The following is a 17,171-nucleotide window of genomic DNA, read 5'->3' as shown; positions in this document are numbered from 1 at the left end:
TTAAATGTAATACATATTTTGGTTCATATCCCTGATTACACTTTCAGCTTTGTCGTACCTAGTATGTCTGCAGTATTAAAGTGTGCTAAGGTTTGCCCTCAGTAGTAGTATATGATGGCCTACAGACCGTTTCTAGGCCAAGAACTCTTGGGGCAGTTGTACAGGGGGCGTTCCAAATGTTTTGTTCCTTCAATGAGTTACTGATCTGTCAATGTATTAATAAATGTACAATCTAATGTATGACATGCTTGTTTACATTCAAGCATAATGTCTTAGTTAAAGTAAACTTGATACATAAGTTGTTTTTAAAGGAGAACAAAAGACAGTCACTTGGGGGTGCCAAAATGTTATGCATCGCCTACCTTGTACCCCGGGCTGGTGCCCATGTTAGGAGAACCTGTAGCAAGCGCTTCCTGCTTCCTTTTCCGGCAAATGCCAGTGGTCGGCGCATGCGCAGTAGAGTGAAAAGCCAACTTTTCTGTTAAAGTTTGGCTTTTCACTCTACTGCGCATGCACGTGCGAGTGAAGCAGGAAGGAGGAAGCGCTGCAGCTACCCCGGGCTGGTGCTGTTCTCTCCGAACAGGGGCACCAGCCCGGGGTACAAGGTAGGCGATTTAAGTCACTTGGGGTTGCCTAACATTTTGGCACCCCCAAGTGACTTTGCCTTTCCTTCTCCTTTAAAGGAAAAATATTCAAAGTATATTTTATCCATGGTCATCTTGGAAAATTGTTTGGTTTAATTATGATTTAAAAGTGTATGAACACTTAAACTGAAGCAATGTGGGATTCAATTTATTCATTAGTCAATACGGAAGACCACAGAAGTGAGCAGTATGCTCCCATGATTCTAGCACTCTAAATTTTGTGTTCGGTTTTGGAGCAGATTTGGAAGATAAAAAATGATCTGATGCTGATATTCTATGTTATAATGTAATCTCCTTGTATAAAAAAAGACACTGAAATGCAGTAGATGTTTAATTATGTTGGGATGAAAACCCCAACATACTGTTCTTCGACTTTAGCTTATTCTTCCGCTTCTTCTTCGTATTCTTAGCGCCCCCCATTTTCTAAACGCTACTCCTCCTACAGTTTTAGGGGGACAACACCCAAACTCTCCACACTTCTTCGCCCTATAGTGGAGCAGGTTGCTTGTGCTTTTCTAAGCGATTGCGCCCCCCGTCTTTTTTTTTTTTTTTGAAACCCCCAATTTTCCCATTGACTTTGACAGGGAAGATTTTCAAACTGCTGCCACACTTACAGCTTTGAAGCTACAGCCCCCAAACTTGAATAACATAATCATGGGGTCACCCCGAGTGAAACAGCGACATTTGTTGGATGACCCCAATGTGGGAGGGGCCAACAACAGCCAATCAAATTTCACCCATTGACTTTAATGGGGAAATTGAAACAGCTGCCAATCTTACAGCTTTGAGGCTACACTCCCCAAACTTGAATCACATAGTCATGTGCTCAGCCTGAATGAAAATATGATGATTGCTGGATGCCCAAAAGTGGGCGGAGCTGTGAACAGCCAATCAATTACCTATTGACTTGGTGGAAATCCAACCTGCTGCCATTGTCACAGTAATAACACCAGGACCCCAAACTTTGGTCACTAGGGCTGCAGTTTTAGCCACCAAGGGCCTGTGAACAGCCAATCAATTACCTATTGACTTGGTGGAAATCCAACCTGCTGCCATTGTCACAGTAATAACACCAGGACCCCAAACTTTGCAGGGCTAGGCACCAGGTAACTGTGGTTCAAGGTAAGAAAAAGTGGGCGGAGCCACCAACAGCCAATCAGAGTTTACCTATTGACTTTCAAGGGGGAAATTCAACCTGCTGCCATTCTGACAGTATTAACACCAGGGTCCCCAAACTTTTCACAGTTGGTCACTAGGGGACTGCAGCTTTAGTTTTGAAAAGTGGGCGGAGCCATCAACAACCAATCAGATTTCACCTACTGATTTTTATTGGTTTGTTGCCAGGGTTCCCAAACTTTGCACAGTCAGTGCATGACTTCGTAAGTGACTTCGTACTCAGACACTGGGTGACTACGCATTCAAACTTTTCACAGTTGGTCACTAGGGGACTGCAGTTTTAGTTTTGAAAAAGTGGGCGGGCCACCAACAGCCAATCAGATTTCACCTATTGAATTTTATTGGTTTGATGCTAGGGTTCGCAAAATTTGCACAGTCAATGCGTGACTTCGTACTCAAGGTTACAAAAAGTGGGCGGGGCCGCCAAAAGCCAATCACATTTCTTTCATTGTTTTCAGTGGGGAAATTTTAACTGCTGCCATTCTCACATGTTTAATGCCAGGGTCCCCAAACTTTGCACAGTTTGTCACTGGGTGACTATGTTTCAAGTTTAGAAAAGTGGGCGGGGCCAACAACAACCAATCAGATTTCACCTATAGACTTCATATGTTTAAATTTAAACTGCTGCCATTCTTTAAATATTAATACTAAGGTCTCCAAACTTTGCAGAGCTAGTCACCAGGTAACTGCGGTTCAGAGTTAGAAAAAGTGGGTGGAGCCACCAACAGCCAATCAGATTTTAACTATTGATTTTCAGTGGGGAAATTCAACCTGCTGCCATTCTCACAGTATTACAGGGTCACTAGGGGACTGCATTTTTAGGTTTTAAAAAGTGGGTGGAGCCACCAACAGCCAATCAGACTTCACCTTTTGAATTTTTTTTGTTTACATTTAAACTTTTCTCACACTATTTATGTCAGGGTTCCTGAACTTTGCACAGTTAGTCACTGGATGACTACATATTCAAGGTTAGAACAAGTGGGAGGAGCCACCAACAGCAAATCCATTTCCACCTATTAGATTACATTGGTTTAAATTTAAACTGATGCCATTATTTAAATATTAATTCCAGGGTTGTTAAAGTTTCCAGAGTTAGTCACTGGGTATTTGCCATTCAAAGTTTGGGGGGGGAAGTGGGCGGAGCCACCAACAGCCAACCACATTTCACCTATTTACTTTCAATGGTGAAGTGTAAAATGCTGTCAGTCTCACAATTTTTATGCCTGAGTCCCCAAAATTTGCAAAGTTGGCCACTGGGGGGCTGCAGTTCAAAAATAGGAAAAGTGGGTTAGGCCACTAACAGCCAATCAGATTTCATCCATTGAATTTTATTGGTTTAAATTTAAAATGCTATCATTCTCACACTATTTATGCCAGGGTGCCACTGTTTGTCACTGGGTGACTTCGACTCCAGGTTAGAAAAAAGGGGGTGGAGCCACCAACCGCCAATCAGATATCACTTGTTGACGTTCAGTGGGGAAATTTAAATTGCTGCCATTCAGAAACTATTAAAACCAGGGTCCCCAAACTTTGCACAGTGGTTTTTACTATATAACTGTGGTCCAAGGTTAGAGAAAGTGGGCAGAGCCCATTCAGTGACTTCATGTTTTTCAACCCAACATGAAGTTTGTTCTCAAACTTCCCTTTCTAGTTCTTTTTGATGTAGGACATTACTTTTTTCTTTTTTTTAGCATATGATATAAATGTGTGTGATATAAAGTTTGCTCCCTGCAAACAACTCAGCATTGCTGTTTGTCAGTTGTGCATTGCAAATTGCTGCCTCATGCTGGGATTAATCAGTCAGAAATTGTTGGGAAAATGGTGTAAACAGGTGTAAAAAAAAACTCTTTGTGAAACAGATTTATTAAACACAACGATTTAGTGGCTTTTTATAACTGTTTCCATTTATTATTATTGTCACTGTTATTCCCAGTTTGTTTGTGCATAATACAGGTATTGGACTTTTTATCTAGAATGCTTGTGACCATGGATTTTGTAGATAAGGGGTCTTCACATAATTTGAGTCATACTAAAAAACATTTTAAAAAAATAATTTAAACATTAAATAAACCAAACAGGATTGTTTTGCCTTCAATAAGAGTTATTATATCTAAATTGCAATCAAATACAAGTTAAGAATAAGGAAGTCATTTTAAAAAATGTGATTTACTTGATTAAAATGGAGTCTATGGGAGATGTCCTTTCCATAATTGTTGATTTCTGGATAACTGATCCCATACCTGTACACCCCTCTTGTATGCACAAATGAGTATAATCTGTTTTTTAAAGCAACCATAATTTCTATTCACTGATTTGGAGAGTGCAGATGAAATGTTGACGGTGGTTTGGTGTAGTGAGTGTTATGAATTTTAGGACATGGACTATGCTCTGTTTAGCTAGTTAGCCCCCAGCCTCTGAGGTTAAGCACTACCAAAGGATCCAGCCAGTTCAAAGTCTACCCTGTAATGCCACTGGTACATAACACTAGAATGGTTTACATCACTAGTTATGCAGTAATTTTTGTGATTAAAATAATGTGTAAATTCAGCACAAGCCCAATATTTTTAACTCGTGTTGTACAAGTGCTATACAATCCCTTTTATCTTTCAGTGCTGTATGTTTTATGTTTGTTTTAAAATTGTTAGTTTTCCAAAATTGTGCAAAGTTTTCTCCTGCCAAAAAACTTTGTGACTTCAGAAAATGAAGCGATGGGTATGCTCCCCCCCCCCCCCCCACTGATTCACTTTATGTTGTTTGCAGTAGCCGAGATTTAACTGTGGGCCATTGACCTTAAAGGATAAGGAAAGGCTGAGTCACTGGTGGGCGCCACAATGTTAGGTGCCAAAATGTTTTACCCCAGGCTGGTGCAAAGAAAACAGCACCAGCCCAGGGTAGCTGTGAGCAAGTGTCTTCTCTTCCTTCTGTCTTTGCTCAGTAGAGTGAAAAGCCGAACTTAAAGGAGAAGGAAAAGCTAAGTCACTTGGGGGTGCCAAAATGTTAGGCACCCCCAAGTGACTTTAATCACTTACCTTGTACCCCGGGCTGGTGCCCCTGTTAGGAGAAAACAGCACCAGCCCAGGGTACCTGGAGCGATGCGCTTCCTCCTTCCGGCTTCTTTTCGTTGCGACTACACGAAAGGCGCATGCGCAGTAGAGTGAAAAGCCGACTTCTCTGTTAAATTTCATCTTTTCAGTCTACTCAATGGACGGAAGGAGGAAGCGCTGCAGGTACCCCGGGGTGGTGCCCCTGTTCAGAGAGAACAGCACCAGCCCGGGGTACCTGCAGCGCTTCCTCCTTCCGTCCATTGAGTAGACTGAAAAGATGAAATTTAACAGAGAAGTCGGCTTTTCACTCTACTGCGTATGCGATTCAAGTCACTTGGGGGTGCCTAACATTTTGGCACACCAAGTCACTTTGCCTTTCCTTCTCCTTTAAACAAAAAAGCTGGCTTATTCGCTCTACTGCACATGTGTGGGCCCCAGGATTCAGGAGACAGAAGGAAGAGGGAACATTCGCTCCAGCTACCCTGGCTTGTGTGGTTTTCTTGTAACAGGAGCACCAGTCTGGGGTGGGGTGGGGGTGCCTAACATTTTTACCTTTTCTTCACCTTTGGGGGAACAGAAATTACATTTTGTGTAATTATATGTGTTATGCACAGTGCTCCTCATATATTCAATTATACCATGTGATACATTATAATGGCATGCATTTTAAATGTGTAGACCCTCCCCTGCCGATCGATTCTTCCCATTTGATAGACTTGAAAACCTGTGCAGAGGTTACCAGAAACAGTCCCATGTGATGCTCGCTTCTCATTCAAGTGAATGGAAATAGCCATCTTCCAAGATATCTTTGAGTGTAGTGTGCCACGTGTCTAAAAGTGGTGCAGAAGATTACAGTCCATAGTAAATTGTTGAGATATTAAAAAAAACTATTTTTTGCATAATGAGAAACTGAAATTAGTGTTTTTTTTTAATACGATAATAAATGTTAAAAAAATTTTGATGGAATTTTGAATTGAACTGCCATTGAGTGGTTGAAACAATGTAGCAGAGACCGAGTGATTGGCAGACTTGAAGGAAAACTGACCTTTACTTTAAAACCAGTTAACGTATTTTTATTAAGCTATACTGTAAAGTTTCTTAGGATATGATTTTCTTTCATTGTGCATGAAAGAATTATTTGGTAGGGATCCCCTTGAAGGTGCCCATACATGCTACAGTTACAATCATTCCCACTACCATTGATCATAGGAAAGATCGTTCATCCAGTCTATTTACATTGAGAGCTGGAAAAAAGTTAAAATCAAAGTAATTCTTTACCTCTATCTGATGATTTAGCATTAAGGGTAAGATGTTCAGGCACCTTCAAAAACACCCAATCAAGATTTTTACCAATATCGTTTGCCTAGTCTCACCATACACACACCAATTATCGTACAAAACTTCATTTAGTTTGATAAAATCATGTGCGTGTATGGCCACCTTTAAAGGAGAAGGAAGCCACTGAACCATTTTATTGCCGATAGATTAGTCACAATAGTGTTAGAACACTATCTTAATTCTGTAGAATGCTTCATCATACCTGAGTAAACAGCCCCAGAAGCTCTGAATGTTTGTTTAAGATAGCTGCTGCCATTGTTGCTTGATTTGCCGTCAATTCCTTGCCTGCACGCTGATTATAGTTTATAGCTCAGATTACAGCAGGGTTAGGAGGGGGGAGAGGAGAAAGCTGCACAGGCTTGTGCCATGCCCTGAAGGATTTTGCTGAGAGAAGGAAGTCCGACACAGAAAAGCATGTGTACAGAATAGAAGAAAAGAAATGCTGTGTTTCTTTTTGCAGAGGACTTAGAGGAGCAGTTCTGTAAGTGCTTGACTGTATTTACATAGACCTTTCTGTTAAAGTTTACTTAGTTTTTATTTTTCCTTCTCCTTTAAATTAACTTAGTTTTAAAATAGCATCACCTTAAAGAGATACTGACACCAGAAATGAAACCTTTTTTTACATCTATCATAACCTTGTCTTTGTATGCTTTTTATAATTTTGCCTTAATATTATTTGCCCAATGCTTTTACAATACCTATCAGATCCCCCATGTTCCTCTATGAGGGGGCTACCACCTTTGTGCAACAGTAGTCCGTTAGCCTTTGAAGCTATAACTGACAGGTGGGGCAGTCAGATTGGCAAAATAGTCTGTTTTAAGAAGTTTGAATAACGATTACTTGCAAAAGCAGACCTATTAGAGAAAAACAACCAACATGACCTGTAGATAACTTAATGTACAATAATATTTTGAGTAATTTTTTTTGGTGTCAGTATCACTTTAAGAGTAGCATGGAATACTGTGTACAAGCATTTCCATTGGAGTTAGAAAATGCTTTTGTCTGTGGCAACTGTCATTGATTGGTGGTGCTTTGTCTTCTGCTTACTTTCTGCTTTTATTGGCTGCTGTCGGTCAGATGCCAACCAGTCACTGTTTTGCATGGCAGTGGCCTTCTGTGGCTGTAAGTATGACCCATTGTAACTACCACAGAAAAGTCTTAACAGATTTCATGGCCTTTCTGTGTATAGTTACCACTGTAGTCACATCATGTCATTTTTGGTTCAGTAGTTAGCATGCCTTCACTATTTGTGGTTTTAGATATTAAGTATGTGTAGAAAAGGCAATACTTGATACACTAAAATTCATTTCATAGGAATAAATGGTTTCATTCTGCCTTGCTTTGTTTTGTCCTTTTCGGCACAATACTATTGCTTGTCCACTTTTGCTCAGTTCATTAGTCTACTTTAGTGTTTTCATTGATGTAAAATGTTCAGTGCGTAGGTTTTTAAGTGCTCCACTACCTTAATGAGCATGAAGCCCATTTGCTGAATAGCCCACAAACATGTGTAGTGTGGAATTTATTTTTTCATAGTATATTCGTTAGGTTTACTTTGTACTTTAGACTTAGTTTATGAAACGCACATGAGTGTATATATGTTTATTATACATATAGTTATATATTTAAACAGTATTTATAATTTTAAGAAAAAGCTTTGAAATTTTGTCAAATGATTATATTATGTCTAATGGATAGCGTGCTGGACACACACACACACACACATATATGTACACACATATATGTACACACATATATGTACACACATATATGTACACACATATATGTACACACATATATGTACACACATATATGTACACACATATATGTACACACATATATGTACACACATATATGTACACACATATATGTACACACATATATGTACACACATATATATATATATACACACACACACACACACACACACACACACACACACATATTATATACACATACACAGTGGCTTGCAAAAGTATTTGGCCCCCTTGAACTTTTCCACATTTTGTCACATTACAGCCACAAACATGAATCAATTTTATTGGAATTCCACGTGAAAGACCAATACAAAGTGGTGTACACGTGTGAAGTGGAACGAAAATCATACATGATTCCAAACATTTTTTACAAATAAATAACTGCAAAGTGGGGTGTGCGTAATTATTCAGCCCCCTTTGGTCTGAGTGCAGTCAGTTGCCCATAGACATTGCCTGATGAGTGCTAATGACTAAATAGAGTGCACCTGTGTGTAATCTAATGTCAGTACAAATACAGCTGCTCTGTGACGGCCTCAGAGGTTGTCTAAGAGAATATTGGGAGCAACAACACCATGAAGTCCAAAGAACACACCAGACAGGTCAGGGATAAAGTTATTGAGAAATTTAAAGCAGGCTTAGGCTACAAAAAGATTTCCAAAGCCTTGAACATCCCACGGAGCACTGTTCAAGCGCTCATTCAGAAATGGAAGGAGTATGGCACAACTGTAAACCTACCAAGACGAGGCCATCCACCTAAACTCACAGGCCGAACAAGGAGAGCGCTGATCAGAAATGCAGCCAAGAGGCCCATGGTGACTCTGGACGAGCTGCAGAGATCTACAGCTCAGGTGGTGGAATCTGTCCATAGGACAACTATTAGTTGTTCACTGCACAAAATTGGCCTTTATGGAAGAGTGGCAAGAAGAAAGCCATTGTTAACAGAAAACCATAAGAAGTCCCGTTTGCAGTTTGCCACAAGCCATGTGGGGGACACAGAAAACATGTGAAAGAAGGTGCTCTGGTCAGATGAGACCAAAATGGAACTTTTTGGCCAAAATGCAAAACTCTATGTGTGGCGGAAAACTAACACTGCACATCACTCTGAACACACCATCCCCACTGTCACATATGGTGGTGGCAGCATCATTCTCTGGGGTGCTTCTCTTCAGCAGGGACAGGGAAGCTGGTCAGAGTTGATGGGAAGATGGATGGAGCCAAATACGGGGCAATCTTGGAAGAAAACCTCTTGGAGTCTGCAAAAGACTTGAGACTGGGGCGGAGGTTCACCTTCCAGCAGGACAACGACCCTAAACATAAAGCCAGGGCAACAATGGAATGGTTTAAAACAAAACATATCCATGTGTTAGAATGGCCCAGTCAAAGTCCAGATCTAAATCCAATCGAGAATCTGTGGCAAGATCTGAAAACTGCTGTTCACAAACGCTGTCCATCTAATCTGACTGAGCTGGAGCTGTTTTGCAAAGAAGAATGGGCAAGGATTTCAGTCTGTAGATGTGCAAAGCTGGTAGAGACATACCCTAAAAGACTGGCAGCTGTAATTGCAGCAAAAGGTGCTTCTACAAAGTATTGACTCAGGGGGCTGAATAATTACGCACACCCCACTTTGCAGTTATTTATTTGTAAAAAATGTTTGGAATCATGTATGATTTTCGTTCCGCTTCTCACGTGTACACCACTTTGTATTGGTCTTTCACGTGGAATTCCAATAAAATTGATTCATATTTGTGGCTGTAATGTGACAAAATGTGGAAAAGTTCAAGGGGGCCGAATACTTTTGTAAGCCACTGTATATGTATGTATATGTATATATATATATATATATATATATGTATATATATATTATGCCTTTAAAAAGTTCCATCCTTTTGTTTTATATAAACTTGCTATAATTGAATCTAATACACAAAGCAGCTATATAACCCACTTTTACTGAAGTGTCTTGTTTGCATATAAATATGCATATAAGCTCTATTTGCTTACTATGAGGCTGCCATATTCTTTACCTTGGTGGGACATTGCCAGTAATGACATTCATAAAGACGACATTTGTAGTACAAATGTATGGTCATTAAACAAAATATGGAGAAACTTTTCTGGAAAACGATAAATGTTGCCTCAATATTTTATAGTTTATTTGGTGATTGAAGTTCACATACTGCTTTAAATAGGAAGTAAATCATTTCCCTTTATTCTTTTTCATTTATGTATCCATGGCAAATCCCAAACTTTGTGCACTTTTACCCTCCTCTTATATGTTATCAGTCATTTAGATTGTAAGCTCAATGCATCTGAGACCTTTTCCCTACTGTCTTTCTTACCATATGGCACTCACTCTCTGTATATTTATACCTATTATTTATATTTTTTTTAGCTGTGCTCCTTTTAACTGTTTTCCTATTTAGTTTTGTTTGTTTTTTTTCTTCATGCAGTCAGTCTAATAATGCTCTAGATAGTGGGGATCAATAATCCCAGAGCTATTTCTTGTGCATGCAAAGCAGCTCTGTCACTCAACTACACTGGTTCTTTTCAGATGCCTACAATTCTACTGATGCTTGTAGCCTCTCATAGACAATGTTGCTGTCATTTACCTAGCCATAAACCAGTTTGTATTTTCTTGAAGTGAGAACCAAGAAATGTGCATTTGTAAGTGTAATGGCGAAGGGCCTCAAAGTGATGGCAGACCCACTCATCACTTTAGTGCTCCTCTTTTCAGCCCATCTCAAACAAGTGTTGAACTGAAAAAAAAAAGTTATTTTGTGAATTGTTGTATTTAGGAGATAGCACAGGGCAGCAGATTCTGCCATAGCACAAGCCCCAGGAAAGTTCTTGTCTAAAGGCTAAGTACCTGTATAATTTGCAAACAAATCGGTAATAAAAAGTAATTTGATTTGTGCAACAGTCCAAAATATTGCAACTTGAACCAAAGTGCATTACCCCTGAGGGTAATATAGGAGTAAATAGGTAACTTTAAATGGTATAACCTGTAGGCAGCGTGTAACTAACCACAAAGTAAAATAGTTTATACAACTAACCAGAAATTTCTAGTTATTGCTCTATTACACGTTAATCACACAGAACCATAAAATCAACACACATTACACCTGTACAAATATTCTTCAAGTTCCCATTAGGTGGGGTCAGTTATGCTTTTGGCTTAAAGGGGTTGTTCATCTTCAAGTTAACTTTTAGTACAACAGAGTATGAAAGCTTGAAAGATGTAGGAGAGGAAGGCAAATAATTAAAAAAAAAAAAAAAAAATGAAGGATAATTGCAAAGTTGCTAGGAATAGGACATTCTCTAACATACTAAAAGTTAATTTAAAGGTGAACTTTATATTAATGTATTTAACTATGCTCTTAAGGCTTGCATTCACTTCTTGCCCATCTCTGTGTCCCTTGGTTCCATGTAATTATGCCATGGAGCATTGCGTCGCTGATCCTTTATTACCAGAGTTTCCATACCCAGGACCATATAGTTACAACATGGTGCAACATCTTGAAAAAGCAGTAGGGCAATGTGCATTGTTCTTGTTATGTCCACAATGGGTTTCATGGTATAAGTAGCTCTCGGCAATTTGAACCAGATCAGTGACATTAAAAGTCCACACACTTAAGCAAAAGATAGTCAATACTTGCCCGTCGTCCCTAGGGAGGTGCTGTTTACAGTTCCTGGATTGGTCGGTGGGCAAGAGATAGGAGTTGCTTGTCTAAGTATCTTTAGCAGAGGTATAGTTATAGTGTGGAAATCTTAGTGATTGAGATGCTGAACTACAACTCCCATCACACCTGATGTGTTTTAATCATTCTTACATGTGTATGTTTAAATAGGATAATTTTACAATGAAATAGTTTTATTTTAATTTGGAGGAGTAGCCAATAGCAAGCATCATTAAGGTGGGGGCGGTGGGTAGAAGAAATGGGGTGTGCCAATAATTTGGCCTTCTTTCCTTTTGCAGTAATCTATATACTCCATAGAATGTCGAGTGTCATTCTTCCAGGGCAAGGTATTGTGGGAGGCATAACTAGCAAGGGTGATGATGTTTAAAATTGCAATTACTTATTGCTAATAAGTATATTAGAAGGTAATTTTGAAGTATTGTGCAGATTTTGTTTTTGGGTTAAGGGCTTATTTTTTATTATTTAACTGTGCAAAATTAACCTTGTTGCTAGGAAAATGCAACCGATCACTCACTTCTGGCATTGCAGATGCTCCTTTCTCTCTGCCCTTGGCTTGTTCATAACTACCTTATCTTCTATATGTATCTTGCTCCTCACTGGAGAAAGTGCATCATGTATGCCTTAAGAGTCACAAATACAATAGCATAAAAAAGACATAGCACAGGCATTGAACCGTTTTTCCAGAATGTTTGGGATCTGGGGTTTTCTGGATTATTGGTTTATAAAGTAATTTTTATGTCTGTATCCTCTAAACAAAAAAACAAAAAAAACAAATGCAATATGATTGTTTTGCCCCCAATAAAGATTAATTATATCTTAGTTGGGATCAAGTACAAGGCACTGCTTTATAAATAGAGAAAACCGTCATTTTTAAAAATTATTACGGAAATAGTTGTAATGTTAAATGTTTTTTTTTTTTTTCTGAATTTTTCTTCAGAGTCTAACTTTTAAGGAAAAAATGCCATACCTGAAATTTAAGGACAGGTTAGCTGACCCAGAAACCAAGAGTTACAAGTACTTGCTGCTGTCTGTGGTAAAGCTCATTCATGGAGATCCAAAGCTGCTCTTATATGTAAGTAAAAAAAAAAATTCTCTTCCTGTTTAGTTTTATTTATAGCCCCAAAAGCAAACTAAGTACTGTAAAACTATGTGTCACTTACTCACATGTAACTAAAATGTCTATCTTTAAAATAGAGTACAGATTACCTCATGTTTTGTAAACTGAATTATATATTAAATATGCCCTGCAATATATGGTTAAGCCCTTTGGCTGGCAGAACATTCTTGAAGCATTGCTGTTGTCCTACTGAAAGAAATGCATTTCAATTGAAATTGGGCAGTAAGAAACATTATTTGTGGTCATTGTCTACTCCAGTGTTTTTCAACCTTTTTTGGGCAAAGGCACACTTGTTTCATGAAAAAAATCACGAGGCACACCACCATTAGAAAATGTTAAAAAATGTAACTCTGTGCCCAGCAGCAGTGCCCCCCTAGTACACTGGTGCCCAGCAGCAGTGCCCCCCTAGTACATTGGTGCCAAGAGCAGTGCCCCCCTAGTACATTGGTGCCAAGAGCAGTGCCCCCCTAGTACATTGGTGCCCAGCAGCAGTGCCCCCCTAGTACATTGGTGCCAAGAGCAGTGCCCCCCTAGTACATTGGTGCCCAGCAGCAGTGCCCCCCTAGTACATTGGTGCCAAGAGCAGTGCCCCCCTAGTACATTGGTGCCCAGCAGCAGTGCCCCCCAGTACATTGGTGCCAAGAGCCAGCCCCCCTAGTACATTGGTGCCCAGCAGCAGTGCCCCCATAAGTCAGTGTGCCCCGTGGCCCCCCCTAATACATTGGTGCCCAGCAGCATTTTACTCTTCGGCGGCTTCAGCAGCATCTTCCCCTCACGCGCGCCGCCTCTGCACTTCTGCCTACACGCGACCGCACACAGGCCCTTTTATAACGTTGCGCCCCGTGCGTACTGACGTCACCCGTACACACGGGGCGCAACCAATGACAGGGCCCGGATTTTTTTTTTGAAAGTAAAAATTGCGGCCCTGCCTACGGCACACCAGGCAACATCAGTGTGCCGCGGAACAGCGGTTGAAAAACACTGGTCTACTCAAATTCTTTGCACTTTGTTTTTATCATAGTGATATACTTCAACTACAGAGATCAAAACAATACTGAAATCTTTAAGCTCACTAATGTGTTTGGCTGAACTATGATGATGATACAAGTGGATAATGTTTTTTTCCACATATTACACAAGATGAACGTTTTTTGCATGTGTTCCCTTTGCAGAATCCTGGAAAAGCAGTTTCTGATACACAAAGCAGTACTGCAGAATTAATTAATGGACTGGTACAGCTGGTGCCTCAGTCAAATATGCCAGAAATTGCACAGGAAGCTATGGAGGTGAGGAATCTGGGAACAAAGCAGTTATGATTAATGATTGGATTTTAGCCATGCGGATTTTAGTTATTTTTTTTGTTTTGTTTTGTTTTTTTTCAAGAGTGAGCTTTGGAAACAATTATTTGCTGTGCTAAAGAAACACAAATAGCTTTGTTGCAAAATTCATGCTATTTTTAACAGTAACAGTTTGTGTGATTGTCTTAACCAACCACAGTAAAGTATTTTAGAATTAAAAAAATATAAATAAATAAAACAAAAAGCTTTGTTGCCAATGGTTTCTTGCATTCTCTGCTGTACTGTACAGCGTAAACCCATCACATTTAATCACTTTATTATGGTTTTGTGTCTTGATTAGTACCTAACCTTATGCACAGTTTAGGGTGAAGACACACTGAGCTACTACTACTTTTTCACGGTTGCGAAACTCCAGAAAATACCTTGCCATAGACAATACTGAGAATTGCCTTTTCTAAAACACACACAGAGACAATTATCTGTATTTGCTACCAGTAGCTCCATGTGTCTTCACACTTATGCCTCCATGTGCAGTTCACAACCATTTTTTTTTTTTACTAAGGGCCTGAGTTGCTGATCAGATCATAATACAGCAAAAGTTATTGGTGCATGACAATATAAATGTTAGCATTGCCTCCACACACACATTTTGGCATGGAGTGAGGAGCAAGGAGTTCAATTCAGCTTAGCAACAGAGCCTCATAAGTGAAATTCACCTTACATTTGGACAACTATTGCACTACAGCAGCATTACTGGCACCGAGAGAGAGAGTAGCTGTGTCTGTGTAAATAGCAGTGGGACAGATGTAAATGATTAGACACAACTGCATATGTTGGCGCTAAAGATAAAGGTGTAGGAGACGAATTGTGTTGAGGATAGCACACAGTTTAATGGTTGCCTGTCCCTTGTAAAAACTTTTTGCAATAGATGTAAAATGATGTGCCAAATAAAAGCAGAGAGAATAAATTGTGTTGAATAAATTAAGTTGCACAAATGAAGATTTTATATTACATTGTGTTTTTTCTTTAACATGAACTCCCCGTTTAGTATGATCATTGTTGAAGCTTACAAGTGCCTTTTTTTTTTTTTTTTCTTCTCAAATTTAGGCTCTGTTGGTTCTTCATCAGTCAGACAGCATTGAGCTTTGGAATCCAGAGGCTCCAATAGAAACATTCTGGGAAATAAGGTGTGTTTTATGTGCGGTCCTGTTGCCAACACAGTATAGAGCAGTGGTTAAAAATTGACAGAAAAAGATAGAATAATATACAGGTATCGGACCCCTTATCCGGAAACCCATTATCTAGAAAGCTCCGAATTACAGAAAGCCTGTCTCCCATAGACTCCATTTTAATCAAGTAATTCAGATTTTTAAAATTGTTTTCCTTTTTCTCTGTAAAAATAAAACTGTACCTTGTATTTGATCCCAACTAAGATATAATTAATCCTTATTGGATCCAAAACAATCCTATTGGGTTTAATTAATGTTTTATTGGTTTTTCAGTAGACTTAAGGTATGAAGAGCCAAATTACGGAAAGACCCCTTATCCGGAATACCCTTGGTCCCGATCATTCTGGATAACGGGTCCTATACCTGTATTTGCATTCTATGTATGTTAATAAGTTATATTTTTAGGCACAGTTTAGAGCAGGTGTGTAGAATTTTTTGGGCACAAGCCCACAAATGCAGTCTTAAAATGTTGCCACACAATCCTGTAACACTTAACATGGTTAAAGACATATTCTATTAGCCACCTTTCATTCTTTAGAGATAAATAAGCATTTATCTTATAGTTGGCCATTATGTCCTTCGAGCAAGTGCACCAAGGGAGGCCCTGTGCCTCCCTAAACCATATAGCCTGTTAATGCATTATTCTTGAAATCACTTTCTTTCTGCTGTAGCTAAAGTCTAGCTTAAGTCTGATATTTTTCAGGTGACCACTTTACAATTAGGGTAGGACATTTTGAAAAAAATAAATATGATAATACATTAGGTACAGTGATCTTGAACAAAAGTAAAGTTTCAGAATCTTAGTTTCAAGAACTATATAAAATAATTGCATATATAAGTGATTATAAACAAGGGTGGCAATATAAAGGTTGACTGTCAAAAAGAATGCTTTAGCTGTTTCATTTGAGCTTTAGGTGTCGCTGCCCTAAGAATAACATTGGAGAAGGTAAATGCTTTTGTTAAAAACAAAAACAAAAAATTTAAATAAATGCTTTATTTAAAAGTGAGGAGGATATTGTTCCGTGGGATATAAAATTTAAAAAACAAGTTAGTCCCATAATGTATGTAAAAATCTAATATAGGTAAGTCTGGGTGTTTTAAAATGGAGCATTGTATATTTAATTTATTTTTTTAAGTAAGTAACATGCATTGTAGCTAAAGTACATCCAACTTTGTTTAAAAAGCAAGTTCTTTAAGGACGATGGTACATGGGGCATTTTGTTGCCCGCACTAAATCTCCTCCAGCGTTTCCCACATACGAAGATACCTTTTAATTGGTGCCAGTGTGAATCACCAAAAGCAAAACATATCGTAAGTGTCAAATTGCCTTCTGCTACATTTTGTTGCTCTTTTGCTATACAAATGTGTTTTGCCTACAGTTCATGTTGACACCACTGAAAATGTATCTTCAGATGTTGTGTGGCATGTGATGAGGAGATTTAGCGTGGGCGACAATGTCCTGTATATTATCACCCTAAAATGATACATAATATATCTGCGCTCTAAGTATTAAAAAATAAAGGTGCAGCTTGTTCCTTTACTGTGACTACACTATCAAATGTAAAAAATAGTATCTCCCCTCAATACTCCGAGTAGTAAAAGCTATTCCTTTTTTGAAATCTGTCATATTTTCATTTTGGGACAATGTTGCAATGTTTTGTCTTCTTACAGCTCCCAAATGCTTTATTCCATCTGTACCAAGCTAACTGGTCACCAGTTGCTTAACAGCACAGAAATTTTAAAATGGCTGCGAGAAATCCTGATATGTAGGAATAAATTTCTTCTTAAATATAAGGTAAGGTGCACAGACATACCACTCAGCTTTGAATGTTCCCGTAACCCTTTCTTGATCCATTAAACTCTAAAGGTTGTA

At 38.9% G+C, this 17,171-nt stretch overlaps 1 protein-coding gene across 4 annotated transcripts in view; it reads left to right on the top strand.

Annotated features, from left to right (window-relative positions):
• The window catches only part of nf1 (neurofibromin 1), a 139,302-nt gene that overhangs the window by 29,492 nt on the left and 92,639 nt on the right, over nt 1-17,171 (top strand). For all 4 annotated transcript variants that reach the window (XM_012957569.3, XM_002936819.5, XM_018091613.2 and 1 more), the window contains exons 13-16: nt 12,592-12,726; nt 13,944-14,057; nt 15,177-15,256; nt 16,970-17,093. In XM_012957569.3, the coding sequence (XP_012813023.1) occupies nt 12,592-12,726; nt 13,944-14,057; nt 15,177-15,256; nt 16,970-17,093 (453 nt within the window). The remainder of the gene's footprint in view (nt 1-12,591; nt 12,727-13,943; nt 14,058-15,176; nt 15,257-16,969; nt 17,094-17,171) is intronic.

This window comes from Xenopus tropicalis, chromosome 2, assembly GCF_000004195.4.
Source record: "Xenopus tropicalis strain Nigerian chromosome 2, UCB_Xtro_10.0, whole genome shotgun sequence".
Taxonomy (NCBI): Eukaryota; Metazoa; Chordata; class Amphibia; order Anura; family Pipidae; genus Xenopus; species Xenopus tropicalis.
The sequence above is the reverse complement of the archived record's forward strand: the minus strand, read 5'-3'. Positions and strand labels throughout refer to the sequence as shown.